The 18,629-nt window shown below is 52.9% G+C and overlaps 3 protein-coding genes across 3 annotated transcripts in view; all 3 read right to left on the bottom strand.

Moving 5' to 3' along the window:
* Window positions 1-10,943, bottom strand: part of Pfkfb4 (6-phosphofructo-2-kinase/fructose-2,6-biphosphatase 4) — a 39,908-nt gene extending 28,965 nt beyond the window's left edge. Inside the window, 3 exon segments of the mRNA XM_028886974.2 lie at window positions 3,268-3,364; window positions 3,506-3,622; window positions 10,726-10,943. Coding sequence (XP_028742807.1) covers window positions 3,268-3,364; window positions 3,506-3,622; window positions 10,726-10,822 — 311 coding nt within the window. The 5' untranslated portion in view covers window positions 10,823-10,943.
* A 5,208-nt stretch (window positions 10,944-16,151) lies between these two features.
* Window positions 16,152-17,989, bottom strand: Ucn2 (urocortin 2). Its single transcript, XM_037207936.1, has 2 exons — window positions 17,648-17,989; window positions 16,152-17,057 (listed from the first exon to the last, which is right to left on the bottom strand). The coding sequence occupies exon 2, from the start codon at window positions 17,046-17,048 to the stop codon at window positions 16,707-16,709; it is 342 nt and encodes a 113-aa protein (XP_037063831.1). The 5' UTR covers window positions 17,049-17,057; window positions 17,648-17,989; the 3' UTR covers window positions 16,152-16,706.
* A 92-nt stretch (window positions 17,990-18,081) lies between these two features.
* The window catches only part of Col7a1 (collagen type VII alpha 1 chain), a 32,260-nt gene continuing 31,712 nt past the window's right edge, over window positions 18,082-18,629 (bottom strand). The window contains 1 exon segment of the mRNA XM_028886929.2: window positions 18,082-18,435. Coding sequence (XP_028742762.1) covers window positions 18,425-18,435 — 11 coding nt within the window. The 3' untranslated portion in view covers window positions 18,082-18,424.

Here is an 18,629-nt window from a genome sequence, read left to right as displayed (position 1 = left end):
ACTATGAAAAGACTTACACACAGGAAATAGGTCTTTTTCGGAGAGCTAGGACCACCGCAGAAGGAAGGGTGAGATTTTAGCTCTGAGCTCTGACTTCTTGGCTTTCTCTTTTACATTGGTTCTGCGTTTCTTATTTAATAAGACGATTGGTTACATCTACAGGAATGTCCCATCTTCTACCACAGGCCCCTCTGTCCAGCGGGGTGGTGACTGTGGGCTAGTTCCTCCGACCTCTCTGTGTCTGGGTTCTCCATTTAAATTGTTCCCCAGATTCTGACCTTTCGGGGTAGCCTGAGGGAAACAGCTGGCAGATTGGGAATGCCAATGCCCCACAACTACATCCACACATGCCTGCCTCCAATTCAGACTGAATGGCTCAAACAATGCTATCACTTTCTAAGCTCAGCTCAGACTGGGAAAGCAAGGCACCACCACTGATCAACAGGGGCGTCCGCCAGTGCCCATACCTCGGCATGACTCTAGATTTTGCACCTGAGACGTTCTTTGACTTATTAGCCACGAGATGTTTGAGTGAGTGAATGATGGACACTCTGTGGTTGTTTTGTTTGTTTAGTTGATTGGTTTTTGGTCTTCTGAGGCATGGGCTCATGCTGCCCAAGCTGGCTTTGCACTGTGATGGCTGATGACCTTGAACTGTTCCTCCTGCCTCCACCTCCCAAGCATTGGGACTGTAGGTCTGGACTGCCAAACTCAGCTGTGATGGGCGGTCTTTAGTGGTAAAAAGACTTAGGTTCAAAATTACTCAGCTACTTCAAATGTGAAGTAACCTACACAGAAGTGTATGAGACTCCTGGACTTTTGAGTCTCAGTTTCTTTACCTATAAAATGGGTCAATGGATATCAGACACCAAGCACCCAGTAGATTCAGGTATCAGTACATCTCCTAGCTGCTAGTTTTACCTACATGCCAGACCTCTTTCCGGGTGCCTCAGCCTGGTCCCACCCCTATGATGCAAGAGCAAAGGAAGCAGTTTAAGTACACAGTTGGGGTGCTCCTGTCCCCTTGTGGCCATACAGGGAAGATGCAGCCTAGAGCCCCTGGTGGTAGCTCCAGATCAGTACCGTGGCCTCCAGATCAGTACCGTGGCCTCGATCCCAGCTGGCTTAGTTTGAGGAAGTCAGGAAAGCTAAAGTATCCTCTGGTACTGTCCTCCAAGATGGCTGAGGCCAGAGCAAGTCTGTGCCACCAAGAGGCATGTGGCAGTTAGTTTTAATTGTCAACTTGCCACAGTCTTTGAATCACCTGGAAAGAGGCTCAGTGACAGACAGCCTGCCCAGGGGGTCAGGTGGCCTGTGGGCATGCGTGTGAGGGATTTTTTTTATAAGAGTTATTTATTTTCATGTGTTTCGTGCATTTGTCTGTGTGAAGGTACCAAGTCTCCTAGAACTGGAGTTACAGACAGTTGTGAGCTGCCATGTGGGTGCCAGGAAGAGCATCCAGTGCTCTTAACCAGTAAGCCATGTCTCCAGCCTCTGGATTTTTTTTTTAATTAGGTTAATTGAAGTGGTTAGACCCACCTTGAGCACATGGGTGACACACTTTCATGGCCTGGTCCCCGAACTGCATACAAGAGTGAGAAGGCAGGCTGGGCAGGGAGGCGTGCACAGACTTGAATTTCTCTCTCTTCTGCACTGTGGATGTGACTACGCTTCAAGTTCCTGCCTTGACTTCCCTCGATGGACTATAATCTGGTCCAACAAACTAAGCTTTGCCGCGTGTTGGTGTCTGGTGTTTTATCACAGCGACAGAAGCGAGAACAGGAGAAGGCTTATTTTTGTCGTTGTCCTGAGACAGGGTCTCAGACGTAACCCTGGCTGTCCTGGAACTCACTATGCAGACCAGGCTGGCCTTGAACTCAGAGAGGCCTGTCTGCTTCCCAGTTGATGAGATTAAAGGTATTCACTACCAGGCCTGACAGACAGGACAGGGCTTCTTGACCATCCCACAACCCTTTCTCAAAGAGTTGAAGTCTGAATTGGGAGGGGAACTGAGGTCATATGAAAATTTCTACCTCACGAGTGTCAACTACTCACTCCACAGCATCCAAGTCGTGTTAAACTAAAACTAAAGTACATGCCAAGAACATGCCAAGCACATAGCAAACATATTCCAATACTCATGGGAGTGCCTATCCTGGGCAGAAGAGGAAACAACATGCATCCTCTATGGTAGCCTGGAGTAGACAAAAGCCTGGCCTCCAAGTCATACAATGGCCCCTGACATGCCCTGGCTAAACCTCTCTCTCTCTGAAGCTGCAGCCTCCCTTCCTCATCAAAGGGCAGGGATGAGACAGCCTTCAAGGGGCCACGCACAACTTCTCCCTAAACTCATCATATGCCAACCTTTTCACAACCTGAGAGGGTAAGAAGCCAGACCTAGAGCTGGATGTGGTGGTGCACACCTTTAATCCCAGCACTCCAGAGACAGAGGCAGGCTGATCTCTGTATTCAGTCATGTGAGATGTCTCAGAAAAGAAAAAGAAAAAACCAAGATGGCAGCCCTGTCAATCACACAGCATGGAGCCAGCCTGTCGTCAGCACACAGCATGAGCCATGTCAGTCAGTCACAGCAAGCCTGTCATCAGTCAAAAACAGCATAACAGAAAAGAACAAAGAAAACAAAAAAAAACATGAAGTGCAACACAACAAGCAAAAAAAAAAAAAAAAAAAGAAACAGCAGAAAGAGCAGTCACACAGCATGGAGCCAGCCCTGTCAGTCAGTCACACAGCATGGAGCCAGCCCTGTCACTCAGTCACACAGCATGGAGCCAGCCCCTGTCATCAGTCACACAGCATGGAGCCAGCCCTGTCAGTCACCCCTCCAGCCCTGTCAGTCACACAGCATGGAGCCAGCCCCGTCAGTCACACAGCATGGAGCCAGCCCTGCTCAGTCACACAGCATGGAGCCATTGTCAGTCAGCACAGCTGCAGAGCCAGCTGTCAGTCATCAGTCAACACATGAGCCAGCCCTGTCAGTCAGTCAGTCACACAGCATGGAGCCAGCCCTGTCAGCTCAGTCACCAGCTAGCCAGCCCTGTCTCAGTCCACCAGCATGCGCCAGCCCGCAGCCAGTCGTCACCACACATGACCGCTGCAGTCAGTGACACAGCATCAGCATGCTCTGAGTCAGAGCATAAGCTTCACAGTACATGGGAGTTGGGACAAGGGGTGTTTCTTAGCAAACGGGTAGTAACTCCTCAGGCCTTCTCCACAGCCATGCCCCACCCCAGCCCTCGCCACACTTACTTCCTGATTTTCAGACCCTCTTCATTGTCTGGGAGGAAAAACTCGAAAGATTTGTACGTCTTGACCATGTCCCGGCGATACTGGCCCACGTTGAATTCTAGAGGGAGAAGAGGCTTAGCTTTCACCGGACAGCAGCCCGACCAACCCCTGCCCAGGACCCCTCCCCAGGCCCTGCCTCCACCCAGCCTTCTCTCTTCCCCTCCCCTAACAGTCCTCCCCGATCCCCTGGGAGCCTCACCCCGAGTAGGCACACCAATCCAGTTGAGGTACCGGGTCAGCTTCTTAGAAATGTAGGTCTTGCCCCTGGCTGGCAGGCCCGCCATGACGATGAGTGTCGGGCAGTTGGTCATGCACACTGGAAGGCAAGTGGCGTCGGGATGGTTAATCTGGATTGTCACCTTGATGGGTCCAGAATCACCATGGAAACAAATCTCCGTCTATGAGGGGGTTCCCATTAGGTTAACTGAGGCAGGAAGACAATCTTAAATGTGAGTGGCACTGTTCCCTGGGCTAGGGTCCTGGACTGAAGGAAAAAAAAAAAAAAAAAAAAAAAAAAAAAAAACGGGAGAAAGGGGGCGGGCGGAGCATCAGCATCCATTCATCTCTCTGCTTCCTCACCATGGATGTGAGGTCACCAGCTACCTCAGGCTCCTGCCAACACAACTTCCTTGCCGTGATGGACTGACTGTCCCTTTGAACCACGAGCCAAGAAAAGCATTTCCCTGCTCCGGTGTCCAGGTACTTGTCACAGCAACACGGAGGGTAACTAATTCGAGCACACTGTCGCACGATGCTGGAGCTCTGAGTCTCCCTCTCCCAGTGGTTTATCAGCCCGAGGGCACAGGATCGGCACCAGCTGTGATTCCTGGCATCAGCCAGATCTCTAGTAGCCCCAGATCCAGTCTTAGGCTGCCATGTGTACTGTCCCAGGTCTCCTGGGCTCCGGAACTTCACCATCCCTTCTCATCACAAAGCACACAGGTATACAAAGGCAACCAGCCAGGCCAGCAGCTAAACGCTCCATGGAACTGCCCACTGCTGGAGGGCAGCGGAGCCAATGCCTGCCTCTCTGACCCAGGAATCCACACCCTAACCTCCACCGATCTCCAATCATGTGCCAGCTCCACCGTGGTCTCCGTTGAATTTCTTTTTCTCTTCAAAGCTCTGCCTTAAAGTTTTCCCGTCAACAAGGACCCCCTTTCCCAAGGGCACCTCCCTGGTCCCTGGGGCATTTTCCCCCTACTTGCTCACCTCACTAATGACTGTCACCTCTGGACTGATTATTTGGAGTAGCTAATAATGCATGACTGTCCTCCACGCCAAGCAGCCACCAACTGCATGCACACCTTTACAAAAGCGTTATCCTGGATAGGTCTGTTGAATGTTCATGTCCCCTCATGGAGGGATGAGCAGGGTCTTGAGACCCTCACCTGAGATCCAGCTGCTTTCTACCACCTGCTGTATGCACCCACAGCCATGTAAGGAACCCCTCCCCAATGCTCAATAAGGAAGCCCAATACACTCAGTAGCTCTTCAGAGTGAACTTCTGTGGAATTGTGCCTCAGTTCGTCCTGAGGACCTTGGGAAGAAGGGCAGAACTTGTTTACATCTCCCCAGGGAAGGAATTCAGCCCAGGATCCCTGTAGTGCCTGAGTCGCTCAAGTTCCTGTCCTGCACTGAGCACGGAGGTAACCAGAAGCACATCGGGGTTCAGGGCCACAAGGGACTGAGACCAGAGGCCCCCAAATGACAATTTTCTTGATCGTCTGCTCATCACCATCTCACGTGCTACCAAGTCAGGGTGTCAACCAGAGAATCTGCCAAGGCTGGAGGTAGGGAAAGACCTGTCCACAGCTGCCCTGAGCGTCAGCTGCCCAGGACGGACAGCAAGCAGCAGGGTTGCCTGTGACTCGGCTTCCAGTGTGGCCAGACACAGCCCTGCCCTGGAAGTCACGGGAGCCTTCCTTTCCGTCACCCGTAAGATCAGGGCCAGTAACCATAGGGGACAGACTGCTGGACGGACTGCCCCTCCTCTCCTCTGCCCATTAGCTGCCCTCCTTGCCAGACCCTCAGGAGCGCCCCCTCAGCTGTTCCTCTCAGGACACAGAGACCTCGGCGGGGACAGTTAGTTCTGCCTATCAGCAATCAGGCAGGTCTCAGTTCCTATTTTTGATTGTGACACCTTCCGGCAACTCAGAGTCTCGGTGTCCTCACCAACATGATCTTTCACTTTCCCTGTGTTAAAGCTGAAGCCCTTCTGGAAAGCTGTGCCCTCTGCCTTGCCCGGGCAGCATCCTGGACTACGGACACAGGTGTACTTAGCCCCGACTGCACTTTGGACTTGAGATGCAGGCTGCATCATGCATCCTGCATGAACCAAACTGTGAACCGGCGGGGGAGGGGGGCACTGGCTGAAGGAAGAATGAGGACGCTTGCAGAATAACCTCAGCATTGGCTAAGGCGAGAGGAAACCGAGTGAAGCAAGGTCCTGCCTCCTCAGGGCCAGCGGACTGCACATTTCCGCCCAGGCTGACCAGGAGCTCTGAAGAAATTTAAAGGGAGTTCATCAACCATTTACCATGGCAATCCATCTGTCCACCCCTGCCCCTCCTGACGAGCCCCTACACACACACACACACACACGGACACACACACACACGGACACACACACGGACACACACACACGGACACAGACACGGACACACACACACGGACACACGGACACACACGGACACACACGGACACACACCATTGTTCCCTCAGTGTTCATGATTTCAAGATCAAAGTACTATACCTACTCTTCACACCATGACTAAAAGTAACTCGGGGAGAAAAGGGTGTACTAGGCTTACACTTGCACATCACTGTTCATCACTGAAGGAAGTCAGGACAAGAACTCAGGGCAGGAATCCGGAGGCAGGAGTTGGAGCAGAGGCCATGGAGGGTGCTACTTATTGTCTTGGACATCATAGCTTGTTCAGTCTGCTTTCTTATTCAACCCAGGACCACCAGCCCAGGGGTGGCACCCCCACAATGGACTGGGCCCTCCTCCATCAATCACTGATTAAGAAAATGCCAGCTGGGCGGTGGTGGCGTACACCTTTAATCCCAGCACTCGGGAGGCAGAGGCAGGAGGATCTCTGTGAGTTCCAAGCCAGGTCTACAAAGTGAGTTCCAGGACAGGCATACACAGAGAAACCCTGTCTAGAAAAACCAAAAAAAAAAAAAAAAGAAAAGAAAAGAAAAGAAAGGAAGGAAGGAAGGAAGGAAGAAAGAAAGAAGAAAGAAAGAAAGAAAGAAAGAAAGAAAGAAAGAAAGAAAGAAAGAAAGAAAGAAAGAAAGAAAGAAAGAAAGAAAGAAAGAAAGAAAGAAAGAAAAAGAAAATGCCCTCCAGGCTTCCCTGCAGCCAGATCTTCTGGAAGCATTTTCTCAATAAGAATCCGCCTTCTCAGATGACTCTAGCTTGTGTCAAATCGACCTAAAACTAGTCAGCCAGCACACATCTATTTTCCCAGAGCAGACCTGGCTCCCTCTCATAGCCACAGCCTCCTCCCACAGTCTTTGGTGACAGCACCCCTCTTCCCCACTCCCATCAATATGCAAGGTGGGCAGTCAGGGGAGCAGACTGGATCTAGGCACAAAACAAGGCAATAAATTAGTGCTCACCTCTGCTCCCCAAGATAAGCTCCCCAGAAATAACCCAAAGCAAACCAAAGTTCAAGAACATTCGTGGCAGCTCTGCTTACCACAGCGCGATGTGGAGATAATCCCTAGAGTGGAGAAATCATGAACAGAAGCAGAACAAAGAGGGGTGCACTACAGACCTTGAGAGACATGGAACAGAGATGGGGTATGCAGCCAGAACCCCAGCCCTGATCCCACAAGGACCCCAACATTAGCAACCAGGACAGCAGGACACACTGTCTCTAGCACCGGACACACAGAGAGACGGAAGTCTGAAGACGTGAAGTCAGTGCTCTCTGGTTCCCTCTCCCATGTATTTGATGAAGGCCGCAGAGCCCTAGGAGCCCCAAGGCCTGAGACATGTATACCAGTGGAGACTGCCTGCCAGCCTACCTACCAGGCACCCCACCAAAGGCGCAGCCCAAGTTCCTGGAGTGGACTCCAGGTAGACTCCTGAGCTGATTGTACCTGCCCACCATCTTGGCCAGACGGAGGAAGAAAGAGGTCTTAAAAATTAAGGACATGGCATGACGGTCCCACTCAGGGACAGAAGTTGTCTCTCCTGGTGACTTGTGCACACACACACACACACACACACACACACACACACACACACACGTCCTGTCACCCAGGAGGAATCATGCCATCTTGTCACCTTTTGACTGAAAAAAGCCATCAGAAGTCGGACGTAGTGGCGCATGCCTTTAATCCTAGCACCTGGGAGGCAGAGGCAGGAGGATCTCTGTGAGTTTGAGGCCAGCCTGGTCTATAAGTAGTGAGTTCCAGGACAGCCAGGGCTACACAGAGAAACCCTGTCTCATAACAAAACAAAATACCTAAAAACCCAACAACAAAAAAGCACTTGCTCTTGCAGAGGACCAGGGTTTGGATTCCAGCACCCATACAGAGGCTCACAAGGATCCACAACTCCAGTTCTGGACTATCTGATACACTCTTCTCACCTCTAAGGACATCAAGCACATAAAAAAGCACAGATACACATGAGAGAAAAATATTCATACACATAAAATAATAAATACAAAAAACTTTTAAAGAAAGAAAAATGGTATTCTGTCACTCAGGAGGTAGAGGTAGGAGGGCCACCACGAGCTTCCCGGCCATCCAGAGCCTGTTCCTGGAGACTACATTCTCAAAAACAAACAAACAAAGGAAAAACAATGTCCTACCTGCCATGGTCCTGGGGCACCTGGACCACCTCCCCAGAGCTCCTAAAGGTTGAAGCGGGGATTCTAATGGTAAGAAAGGTTAATAGCTTCCAGACACAGAGGTGTGGCTCTGAGTTTTATAAATTATCAAATTGTATCAACTGCTTATGGTGTTGGAGGGTGGAGAACGTGGCTGTCATTCAGCCCCAGGACCCTGAGGAGCTGGGGACTAGACACCAGAGGAAACCAACCAACCTACCGCCAGCCCGGACCAGCAGTGGGTACTGCTGCTTCCTTCCCATAAGGCCCTGTGGTCAGGCTCCCCTTCCCCACCCCAGGGTCTTTCCTGTCCTCGCAGTCCTGCACCCTGGCCGCAGTCACTGTGCAAAGGTGGAATGCTGCACACGTGCAGACTCCGTGTGTGTGCTGCGACCTCTGCGACCTCTGCCTGGGGCCCAGACTCCCAGGCACACATCTGCAAGCCTCATCCTTGGCCATGTCACCTCCTACTCCAGGAAAGTACGAATCTGCAACTCAGACTGTTCCAACATTCTCACACTGACAAGTCCCTCCCTCCACTTACACAGAGCCACTTGCTTCTTTCTTCTTCCTTTCTTTTTCTTTCTTTCCTTCTTTCCTTCTTTCTTTCCTTCTTCTTCTTCTTCCTTCCTTCCTTCTTCTTCCTTTCTTTCTTTCTTTCTTTCTTTTTTAGTTTTTCCGAGACAGGGTTTCCCTGTGTAGCCCTGGCTATCCCAGAACACACTCTTTAGACCAGGCTGGGCTTGAACTCAAAGAGCCACCTGCCTCTGCCTCCCCAGGATTAAAAGCGTGTGCCATGACTGCCTGGCACAAGAGCCACATTTTCATCTACACTTAGAGCTTAGAGAAAGACGTACAGGCCCTGACTCAGGAGCAGATACCGGGGCAGGTCCCTCCTCTGTGGGCCTCAGCTACTTTCCGCCTATAATGAGGGGATGGCTCAGGCTGACACCTCAGTCCCCTACTCTGAATAGTGAGGCCAAGGAGATTGGTGGTGATGAGATCTGCTTCTACTTTTCTTTTTCTTTGCTTTGTTTTTGTTTGATTGTTTTGTAGCCCTGACTGTCCTGGCACTCACTACGTAGCCCAGGCTGCCTCAGACTCACAGAGGTCCTCCTGCCTCTGCCTCCTGGGGACTAGGACCAAAAGTTTGTGCCACCATGCCCAGCTTGCTTCCACTTTTCAAGTATCAACTCACGAGAGGCAAAGACAACAATGGTCTCACCTAGGGCTGGGGTCTAAGGGTTAGCTCCCTACCTAAGGTCATAGAGCTGGTCCAGGGTGTGGCCTGAGTGCTACTGGCCCCAAAGTCCAGGTTCCTACTCCTCCTGTAACAGGTGCAGACACCCCTGGTCAGGACCACAGTACTAATAAAGGCTGGCAAGGAACTGCCTTAATGCTTCCAAATGACGGCCAGCCAGGCTACCACCACAGTCCCTGGGGACTCAGAATCTGTCTGGACAGCTACAGCTCCACCAGGACCCACGCTGTGGTCAGAGCCACCACCCACGGGAACACAGTCTGCGTATGAACCGCAGCCATCCTACCAGGACCCAAGTGTGGTCACCTCATGGTAATGGTCAAAGCCATGGCCTCAGGTGGCCTTGGCAACAGAAGCCCAAAGGACCCTCCCCCCTTATCACACACAGCAGCCTCCAGGAATGCACGGAGACCCTGGCACATCACGCAACAGCCTGATCTCCATTTCCATATCTGCGCCACCAGTTGGACTGGATGTTCTGAGGTCTTTGCCAAGCTGCAAATCCATTACAATATTTGAATTACTCCTAAAACATTTTTTCCCTTTTCCCTGTTAATAAAAAGAAAATGCAGACTCATTTGAGAGCGAACAGAAAGAACCAAGGAAGGAGATGAAAACACCCAGGATCCCAGATGAGGTGAGTCACTTAGCAGTTCACAGATTTCAGCACATCTCACTGTCCCACCCTCCTGTGCAGCCATGTACCTATGAACTCATGTGGGTGCTTCCATGTCCAGGGGCACAGCTAGGTCCACACGGTGTGCTGTTCCCATTGACTCAATCCTGACAACTGTACTCCCTGAAGTTCCTCCCAAAACTTTGGTTTTAAGAACAAGGAGTACCTGTCTTGCTGAGAACTACTAGCCCATGACTAGTCTTCCAAAGGTTCTCGGCTCAGAGACGCCAAGTACCTTGTCTAGAGCTACACAGCTCAGTGTCCACTCTGTGGCCAGGAGAGAGGAACGAGCAGTACCATGACCACGAAGCCCTCTCCTATGTCCAGGCAGTGGAAACAGCTTGGGTCGGTGCCCTGCCAAGGTAATGGTGACCAGACCCAGTCTCCAACAAACTGAGAGGTTTCCTCACACCTGTCCACTCCTGCTCCGCGACACTTAGCTTCCGCGGCCACTGTCACCACCGCCTCACCTGTCCCCAGCCTCTCACCTGTCCCCGACTCCGCCCATCAGTCACAATAGCCTCACCTGGCCTGTTTCTTCACTGCCTTTCCCCTGGAGACCCTCGCCAAGGCCGTCTACCCACCCATCCAGGTTCCTCTCCCTCCTCCTCTCCCTGCGGACCCCGTCTTACCACCGCGCTGGCTGGCGTGCAGAGCGGGCCGCCCATTGCTGTATGGCATCCAGATCTTCTTCAGGGGATTCTGGGTTAATTCCCGTGGGGACGCCATCCCCGGGCCGGGATGAATCGGACTGCGCTGCTTCGCACCCAGCAACCGGGCCACCTCGGGCCACCCGAGGTCCCGCCCCTCGGGCCCCGCCCCTCCTCTAGCGGCTCCAACTCTTGTCCATCTTCCCGCAGGCCCGCCCCAGTACTATTAGGCTCCACCCAAACTGAAGGGGCACTGGTCTACAACTACGCATGCCCAATTTTTCTACCGCCTCTTTTTGGACTAAGCGCGCCCCGTCCTTCAAACCAATGCTAATAAGGCGCATGCTCAATTCCCAAGGAGTTTGCCATCCAGATTATGCAGGCTCCACCCCGGATGTGAAGTTTACAGCCCTCAAGCAGCTTGTGCTTATTTGCATAGGCCCCTCCCAGGGTCCCCGCTTAGGGCTCTGCAGCCCCGCCTCCAGAGCGTGTGCGGCCTCTGCTCCCTGAGGAACGTGACCTCAGAGTCGCCGGTGGGAAGGGTATGAGGCTGGGCGGGGCCTGCGTGACCCTCAGAGCCAGGATCGTCTACACCAGCTTGGCTGATGTCCCTGAGCGGCTCTAATGACCGGCCTGCTGTCCTGGCAGTCCACCTCCTGGACCTTCCTGGGGCTTTCTCAGCTGCTCCTACCCTGGAAACTTCCCCGATCCACAAGAACAACTTGTTCAACCACGCAGAAAAAGTTCCCTTATCTTAGGGACAGGAACACAGGATACATCTCAAAATCGACCGTGTTTTGGCCTGGCTCCTGGGAACTTGGGCTAAACCTCTGCCCACCTGGAGCAACTATATGACCAAGCTATTCGGGGACTCATTAAGCCCTGGCAGTATTTTGAGTCTCTTCCTATGATTTACATTTTACCAATTATAATTTTGTTGTTGTTTTTTCTTTCTTTTGGAGGAGGAAGGTCGGGGTCTCTTGTAGCCTGGCCTAGAACTCAATTTGTGCCTGAGGACAACCTTGAACTTTGTTTGTTTGTTTGTTTGTTTGTTTTGTTTTGTTTTGTTTTTTCGAGACTGTAGTTTTGGTGCCTGTCCTGGATCTCGCTCTCTAGACCAGGCTGGCCTCAACCTCACAGAGATCCGCCTGGCTCTGCCTCCTGCATGCTGGGATTAAAGGCGTGCGCCACCACCGGGCCAACCTTGAACTTCTGATCATCCTGCTTTCACCTCCCAAGTTCTGTTGTTGTGCAGTGTTTATACAGGGCTGGAAATCGAACCCAGGGCTTTGTTCATGCTAGGTAAGCACTCTACTGACTGAGCTACACTCCCAGCCCAAATTAGTTTTAATAATGAGCTTATGTATTTTTTTCAAATGAGCTTCTGTCTCTTCATCAGGAAAATGAGATGCAGACATCATCAATTTTACAAGATTGTGGTACGGATTAAATGTATCGGTCTCAGAAATCTGCTCCATAGCATGTAGGCCTTCTCATTCGTTGTCTCCCTCCCTGCCTTGGAAAACGTACTGGGGCAAGGGCCCAGAGCCAGGCCTGGAAGCTCAGACTTAGAGGCCAACGCAGTACCATAGGAAAAACTCCCCAAACTGGGTGACCCTGATGAACATGACCCCTTGGAGGCTGGTGAGGGACAGCGTGGGGAAGCCACTCTTCGATGCTGGACCTCCACCACAGTCTCCCACAAGCTCAGGCCTCTTCCTTCTGCCCAGCCCCACCTCTCCAAACTGGACACTTTCTGCTCGGGCCCCGGCAACACGGCTTGAATCTCCACCTCGCTGCCCTCGGGTGATGGCCTCCACCGCACCCCTGGCAGGTTCTCTGGCTCGAGCTCTCTGTCTCATAGATGCCCAGCCGGAAGCCAGGGACATGCAAAACAAGGTGACCTCATTCACAGTCAGTGCACCATGCCCTCCTGTCACATCTCTGCTTTGGGTCAGTCCACCAGGTCCCGACCCAACTCTTGAGAGTCTGGCAAAGACCCTTGGATGACCGTGACAACAGTATCTTCACCACTACACCAGGAAATCAAAGTCCAGAAGCCCACCTGGAGCCTCCCTGGTACCAGCTCTAGCTGGCTACACTGGGAAATACCCTGTTCCAGGCAGGTGGTTTATTTCCTTTTCCTCATTCTCCCATTGCCATATCCTCCCTGCATCCCCAGAGGGAGGGGGCAGCTTGGAGTAACACCCACAGATGGCTCATGATGAGCAGAGTTCCTCTGTGAACATCGGCAGCGCCCACTTCTCCAAAGCCACCCATCCTGTTCCTGTCTATGTCCCAGGCACTGCCAAGGTCACCTTGGGGCCACATTTGGCCTCAGAAACCTCGTGGCCGCTCCCTCACACCCAGCACAGTTACCTCTAACATCATGGGTACCCAGTGCCTCTTCAGGCCCATCCATCCATTCTCTTCCCCAGAACTGGATGTTACTCAAGAGCTGTGGCAGAGAAGGGCAGGGCAAGGGGCCAAAGCCATCTCCACACCCAGTCTGAGCCTGGTTTCAGGAAATGTGGCTCTGTACCGCCCACTCTTCTCAGCTCACCCCTGGCTGACCCAGACACACCCTCTCGAGTCCATATCCCCAACTAGGAAGCCATAGGTCACCATCATGAGCCTAGGCAACCTTCCCAATGCCAGGGTCTGCATCTGTTCTGAGGACTCCTCCCCATCTGCCCTTCCATGGCCTCATTTCTTAGGTAAGAAGCTGAGGATGCAGACGGAGGAGACAGGTAACAGAGCCAGCCCACAGCGCCGCGAGGAGGACTCAGCTCATCCCCCAGCCCTCAGAGCTTCACCTCCTACAGCTGCTTTATTGCCCCACCCCTCCCACTTAGGCTCTTGGCTGTCTCCTCCACGGAAACGTCCTCCAAGCTTTGTGCTCCCCCAACCCCGGCAGATGTTCACTGGACGAACGAGCCCTCGTGGCTTCTCCCTCTCCAGGGCATCTCAAAGTGCACCAATTACCCTGTGCCATGCACAAGCAGTGGCGCGATGCCGTCGCGCACTCATGCATGAACGTGGCTAGCTCAGCCCTTCTCTACCATGAACCTTAACCAGCCTGGCCCTGGTTGGCACCCTGACACCTTATGGACTGACCAACGGACCTCTTATGCCAGTGATAGAAGCCGTTTAATCAAAGTCTTCAACCCTCGGTTCTCAAGGCTCACACTCTTCCCACTATGTATCTTCTGCCTAGCCCTGGCCGTACCAACCGGTCACCATTTACAACATAGAGATCCAGGGGCCGGAGCCCCGCCACACAAACGCACACACACATGCTCATTGCATACACCCAGAAGCACATATATTAATTAGCCCTGCTGCCCGGCTCCTCTCTTCCCCTTTATTCCCTGACCAGATGCTGCTTTGCTGAGTGCAGGGAGTTCCCAGGAATCCTAGCTTCCTCTGGCGATTTCCAAGAACCGTCCCCAGCATCCTTCTGGGCCCAGAGTTCACAGTGTGAGGTTCCAGTTTGGGGGTATCCAGCCATGTGAGTGAGCCCTGATCTGTACTTCCTGATTCAAGCCTGGCACAGGGCACACAGTAGGTGCTGCCATTGACTCAGAGCTAGCCAAGGTGCAGAAACAGCTCAGAGAGGCTTATGGAAAAGATAAAGTACACAGCAGGTGTGTGGAGAAACTCAGAACCAGCACAGAGCGCACAGTGGGTGCCCTAGAGACACAAGCTTAAAGGCTAAGATGGCACTCTATGAAAAACTTCCCACTGGGTGACCCTGATGAACAAGACCCCGTGGAGGCCAGCAAGGGGCATATTGGAGAGTGCCTCGGGCAGCTCCAGCTGGCTGGCCCTCCCCCTTGGCTAAAGGGAGACACTATTTATAGTCATCCCACCTTGGTCCAGGCCCCTCTTCCCAACAAGGCCCCAGTTTTTCTTCCCTTCAGGCCACTGACAGATTGATGCCCTCTCAGAGCATTCTGAGACCCCCAACACCCTCAACTCTCCCTCCTACACCATCCTCACTACACCCAGGTCTTTTCCCAATCCCCACGGTCCCCATGCTACCCAATGCCTACCCTGTCCGTTGCTCTCCCGCCCAGGTCGGTCAGAGAGGTGCCTCCTAATGTACCTCTGTCCATCCTGCCACCGAACTGGCCAGGGCCGCCGCCCCCCAGCCCCACCCCACCCCACTGCGGCTCGGCAAGGGTAAGGAAACCCCGCCCCCCCACAGGCTCAGAGGAAAATGGCCCCGCCTCTCTAACCATTCTAGACCCGCCCCCTAGGGCTGCCTTGCTCGGCGAGGTTGCCAGGCCCGGGTCCAGGCAGGCAGCTGCACTCTGTGCTCGGACCAGGAGCGCTTCTGTCCAGTCAGAGCTGCGGGTACCGCTCAGGGTCCAGTCTTCCCTCCTGCACGAGAGTCTACACCACTGGGAGCTCCTGCCTCATCCACAGGCAAATAGGGTCACACGCCCCAGAAAGTCCATCTCTCCAGCCCAGCAATGGAATGGGGGATGTAAAGCAGGTGAACCCTACTCTTCACAGCAGGTCAGAGGGTAGGGAGGGAAGGTGAATGGAAGGGCAGGGAAGCCAGGTGTGACTCAGCCCTCATGTGTCACGGCCTGGGTGCATATGACTGGGTGACTCGGTGCATCCTATCCTTCAATCACCCGACATTTATTGAGCGCCTCCTGCCGCCACAACTTTGATGTACGCCATGCCACTCTGCGCTATGAGAAGCTTGGTGGCCTCAGTCTGCTTTACAGTTGAGGAAGTCGGGGCTCAGAAAATGTGAACAGCTTTGCTTAGGACAATTCATCAAGGGAAGCAGAGCTGGCTTGGACCTCCAGCAGTATCCACTCCCTCCCATGAGCCAGTGTGTCCCTCCCCTGGCAGGGCTGCTGGGATGTAGCTAGGACAATGCTTGTGGGTATTGTGTGTAGATTTGGGAGTCAAACACCATCTTCTCCCAGTCCTTCTCACATGCCTCCAACTCTTGCTCACACACAGCTGTCAGAGATTTATAGCAAACAGAGACTCAGCATGTACACGCACACACACACATACACACACATACACACACACACACACACATACACACACACATACACACACATACACACACATACACACACATACACACACACATACACACACACATACACGCACACATACACACATACACGCGCACACACACACACACATACACACACATACACACACACACATACACACGCACATACACACGCGCACACACACACACACATACACACACACATACACACACACAGCACTGCCAAGGTCAGGTTTCCCACACGTGGTCATCTATGCCTCTGCATGGAGATGTCTCTGATAACCACATCCAACTAAGCAGGTACTGCCTAACAGAGTACAAAACAAGCATGTCATCAGATGGAGCGGCACATGCTTGGAATCCTAACACTCCGGAGGCAGAGGCGGAAGGACTGCTACAAGTCTGAGACCAGCCTGGTACATAGCAAGTTCTAGGACATGCAAGGTCGCTGCACTGTGAGACTGTCTTTAAAAGCAGAAACACAAAACAACCATATGGCCCTCGCCAGCACTCTGCTGCATTGGCCTCAGGTGGGGCCCAGGCCTGGGGCCTTAGATGGATGTCGGATGCAGCACTGGGGTCCTCTCCTTAACATTTAATGATGGCGCTCACATGGCGGTATCTTGATGCTCTGTGACTGCCAGGCATAGCCAGGCATGACAAGATTCCATGTAGCAAACATACATGCCAGTGTTCAAGATACCCAAACATATGGAAGTACGAAGGGTACAAAAGCGTGGTACATGGTCAGGCTGTCTAAACATACTGTGGACGCTCAGAGGTCATGGCAGCGGCCCACTATGGTAAAGCCTGGGTGTGTGTTCTGCCTAGATGTAGTACTGTCCAGCTTTGTTGCTGTCCTCCAGAACTTTCCATCCAGGGTCACCCCATCTTTATGACCCCCTCCCTCGTCTCAGCGGCGGCCAACACGAGCTAGTATTTGGGCGTTAGTGGCAGCCTGATCCCTGGCAGCCTTGGTCCGGGCTTGCTCCAGTAAGATCCGTAAGAGGCCGATGGGGACGTCCAAGGAGAGTGTGATGCGCGTGTCCGGATGAGGGTTAGCTTTGGAGTAGCTCCAGGAAGCCGAGGGCCCTGGGGTGGTAGCTGAGTGACTCTCCAAGGCCACAGAGTAGGAAAGAGTCTCCGGATCGTTCTGAGAGAGGAGTCGGAAGGTGGGGGTAGCGGTCCCTGAGACAAATAGGACCCTACCCAATGTCGGGACCATGAGCAGCACCAGTGCCCACCTGGCCATCATGCTGTAAGGCTGTAAGGAGAAAACAGGCTGAGTCTGGATCTGCAGCTGCAGCTCACTGGAAGGAGACAGACTACAAGATGCAAGAGCCAGAGAGGCTGGAGTGAGTACAGAGGCCAGGCCTGGGACAGAGACACAGAGACAAAGAAACAAGAAGAAAACCAGACAGGACTGGACCGAGGTAGAGCCAGACAGAAAGAATGAAAATGTGTCCTGAGGCATGGTGGCATACGTCTATAATCCCAGCACCTAGGAGGCTGAGGCACGATCCAAATTTGAAGCCAGACTGGGTCACATAATGAGACCCTATCTAAAAACTCCAAAGTGGGGGGCTAAGGACAGTGCTATCCAGAGGCAGAGAAAGGCAGAGGGAGGGGCAGAGGAGAAAGAGAGGAAGATGAATGGGGTAGAGACAAGGCAAGATGGGGAATCAAGAAAAAAGACAAGGCAGAAAGAGACAGAAACCATCAGAGTCGTCCAGATGGGAAGAAAGACTCAGAGAGAGCATCACAGGGACCAACTGGAGACAGGTTCTGAGCAGCATGGCTGGTGAGGAAGACCAGGGACCCCAGAGCCTCCCAGGTCCAGACATCTGCACTCACCCAAACCCCAGTACCACTCAACTCCAGACTCTTCTCATCCCGAGCCAGTGCTGGTCATACCGCTGACAGCTTCCTCCGGGAAGCCTGGGGATGCTGCAGCTGCTGGGGCCCGCCAACGCTCTCCTGCGACCTGACCCTTTACTCCACTTCAGGACCCATTTATCTCCCCCAGCCTCCTGGGGTAGGAGCTAGGGCATGTTTCCTGGCATGAGGCAGTCCCCCACTGATGACTCATCCTCTTCTAGGGAACACTAAGGACACCTCCTTAGCCCCCACCCTATTTCTGTTTTTGGGGGGGGACAAGTTAGGGAAAATAACCAGGGCCAGGTATGAGGACTCCATACCATGCAATACAATGCCAACCACCCCTCCCCCCACCGAGGGAAGTTTGCCTCCTGAGACCCCCCCATCTCACCAAACAGTCAACAACAAGGGCCTTTTAAAACAGCAGCTTTAATGCCAACCCTTCCCCCAAATCAGCACCATGGCATCACAGCCTTGGGTCAAGGGGCAGGTTGGACACCACTCACATCCATTCACTGCCCACAACCACCCCCAGCAAGTGAGTCATCTGCCAGGAAAGCAGGCGCCACAATGGAGATTTGTCCACAAGGGGGAAGGCTAGACCCACAGGACCGAGTCACTGAAATAGTGGACACGCATACACGCTCACGTGTACACAGAACTCTAGCACCAAATGGAGAACAGCAGGGCCCTGCTGAGTCCTGCCACCCCCGGGGACTGCTGACCCTCACGCGCGTCATCCAGGCCGCAGTCCTAGGCAGCACCTGTGTGGAAGACATCAAAAAACATTCGGCCCTCTGACCTTCTTTCCCAACATGAAATCTGCACAGAAGTATGGCAAAGCACCCATGAGGAACTGAATGTGGGCTCTGACTCAGAGAGGAGACCCTTAGCAAAAGGAACAAGGAGAGGTACCATGCAATGCAGGCTCCACATATCCATGGGGATATATGTAGTC

Source organism: Peromyscus leucopus, chromosome 7 (genome assembly GCF_004664715.2).
Source record: "Peromyscus leucopus breed LL Stock chromosome 7, UCI_PerLeu_2.1, whole genome shotgun sequence".
NCBI lineage: Eukaryota > Metazoa > Chordata > Mammalia > Rodentia > Cricetidae > Peromyscus > Peromyscus leucopus.
This window is presented reverse-complemented; position numbering and strand designations above follow the sequence as displayed.

What these genes read in the sequence shown, in the direction of transcription:
- Ucn2 (XM_037207936.1), bottom strand. Translation starts at nt 17,048, where the DNA reads ATGATGGCCAGGTGGGCACTGGTGCTGCTCATGGTCCCGACATTGGGT.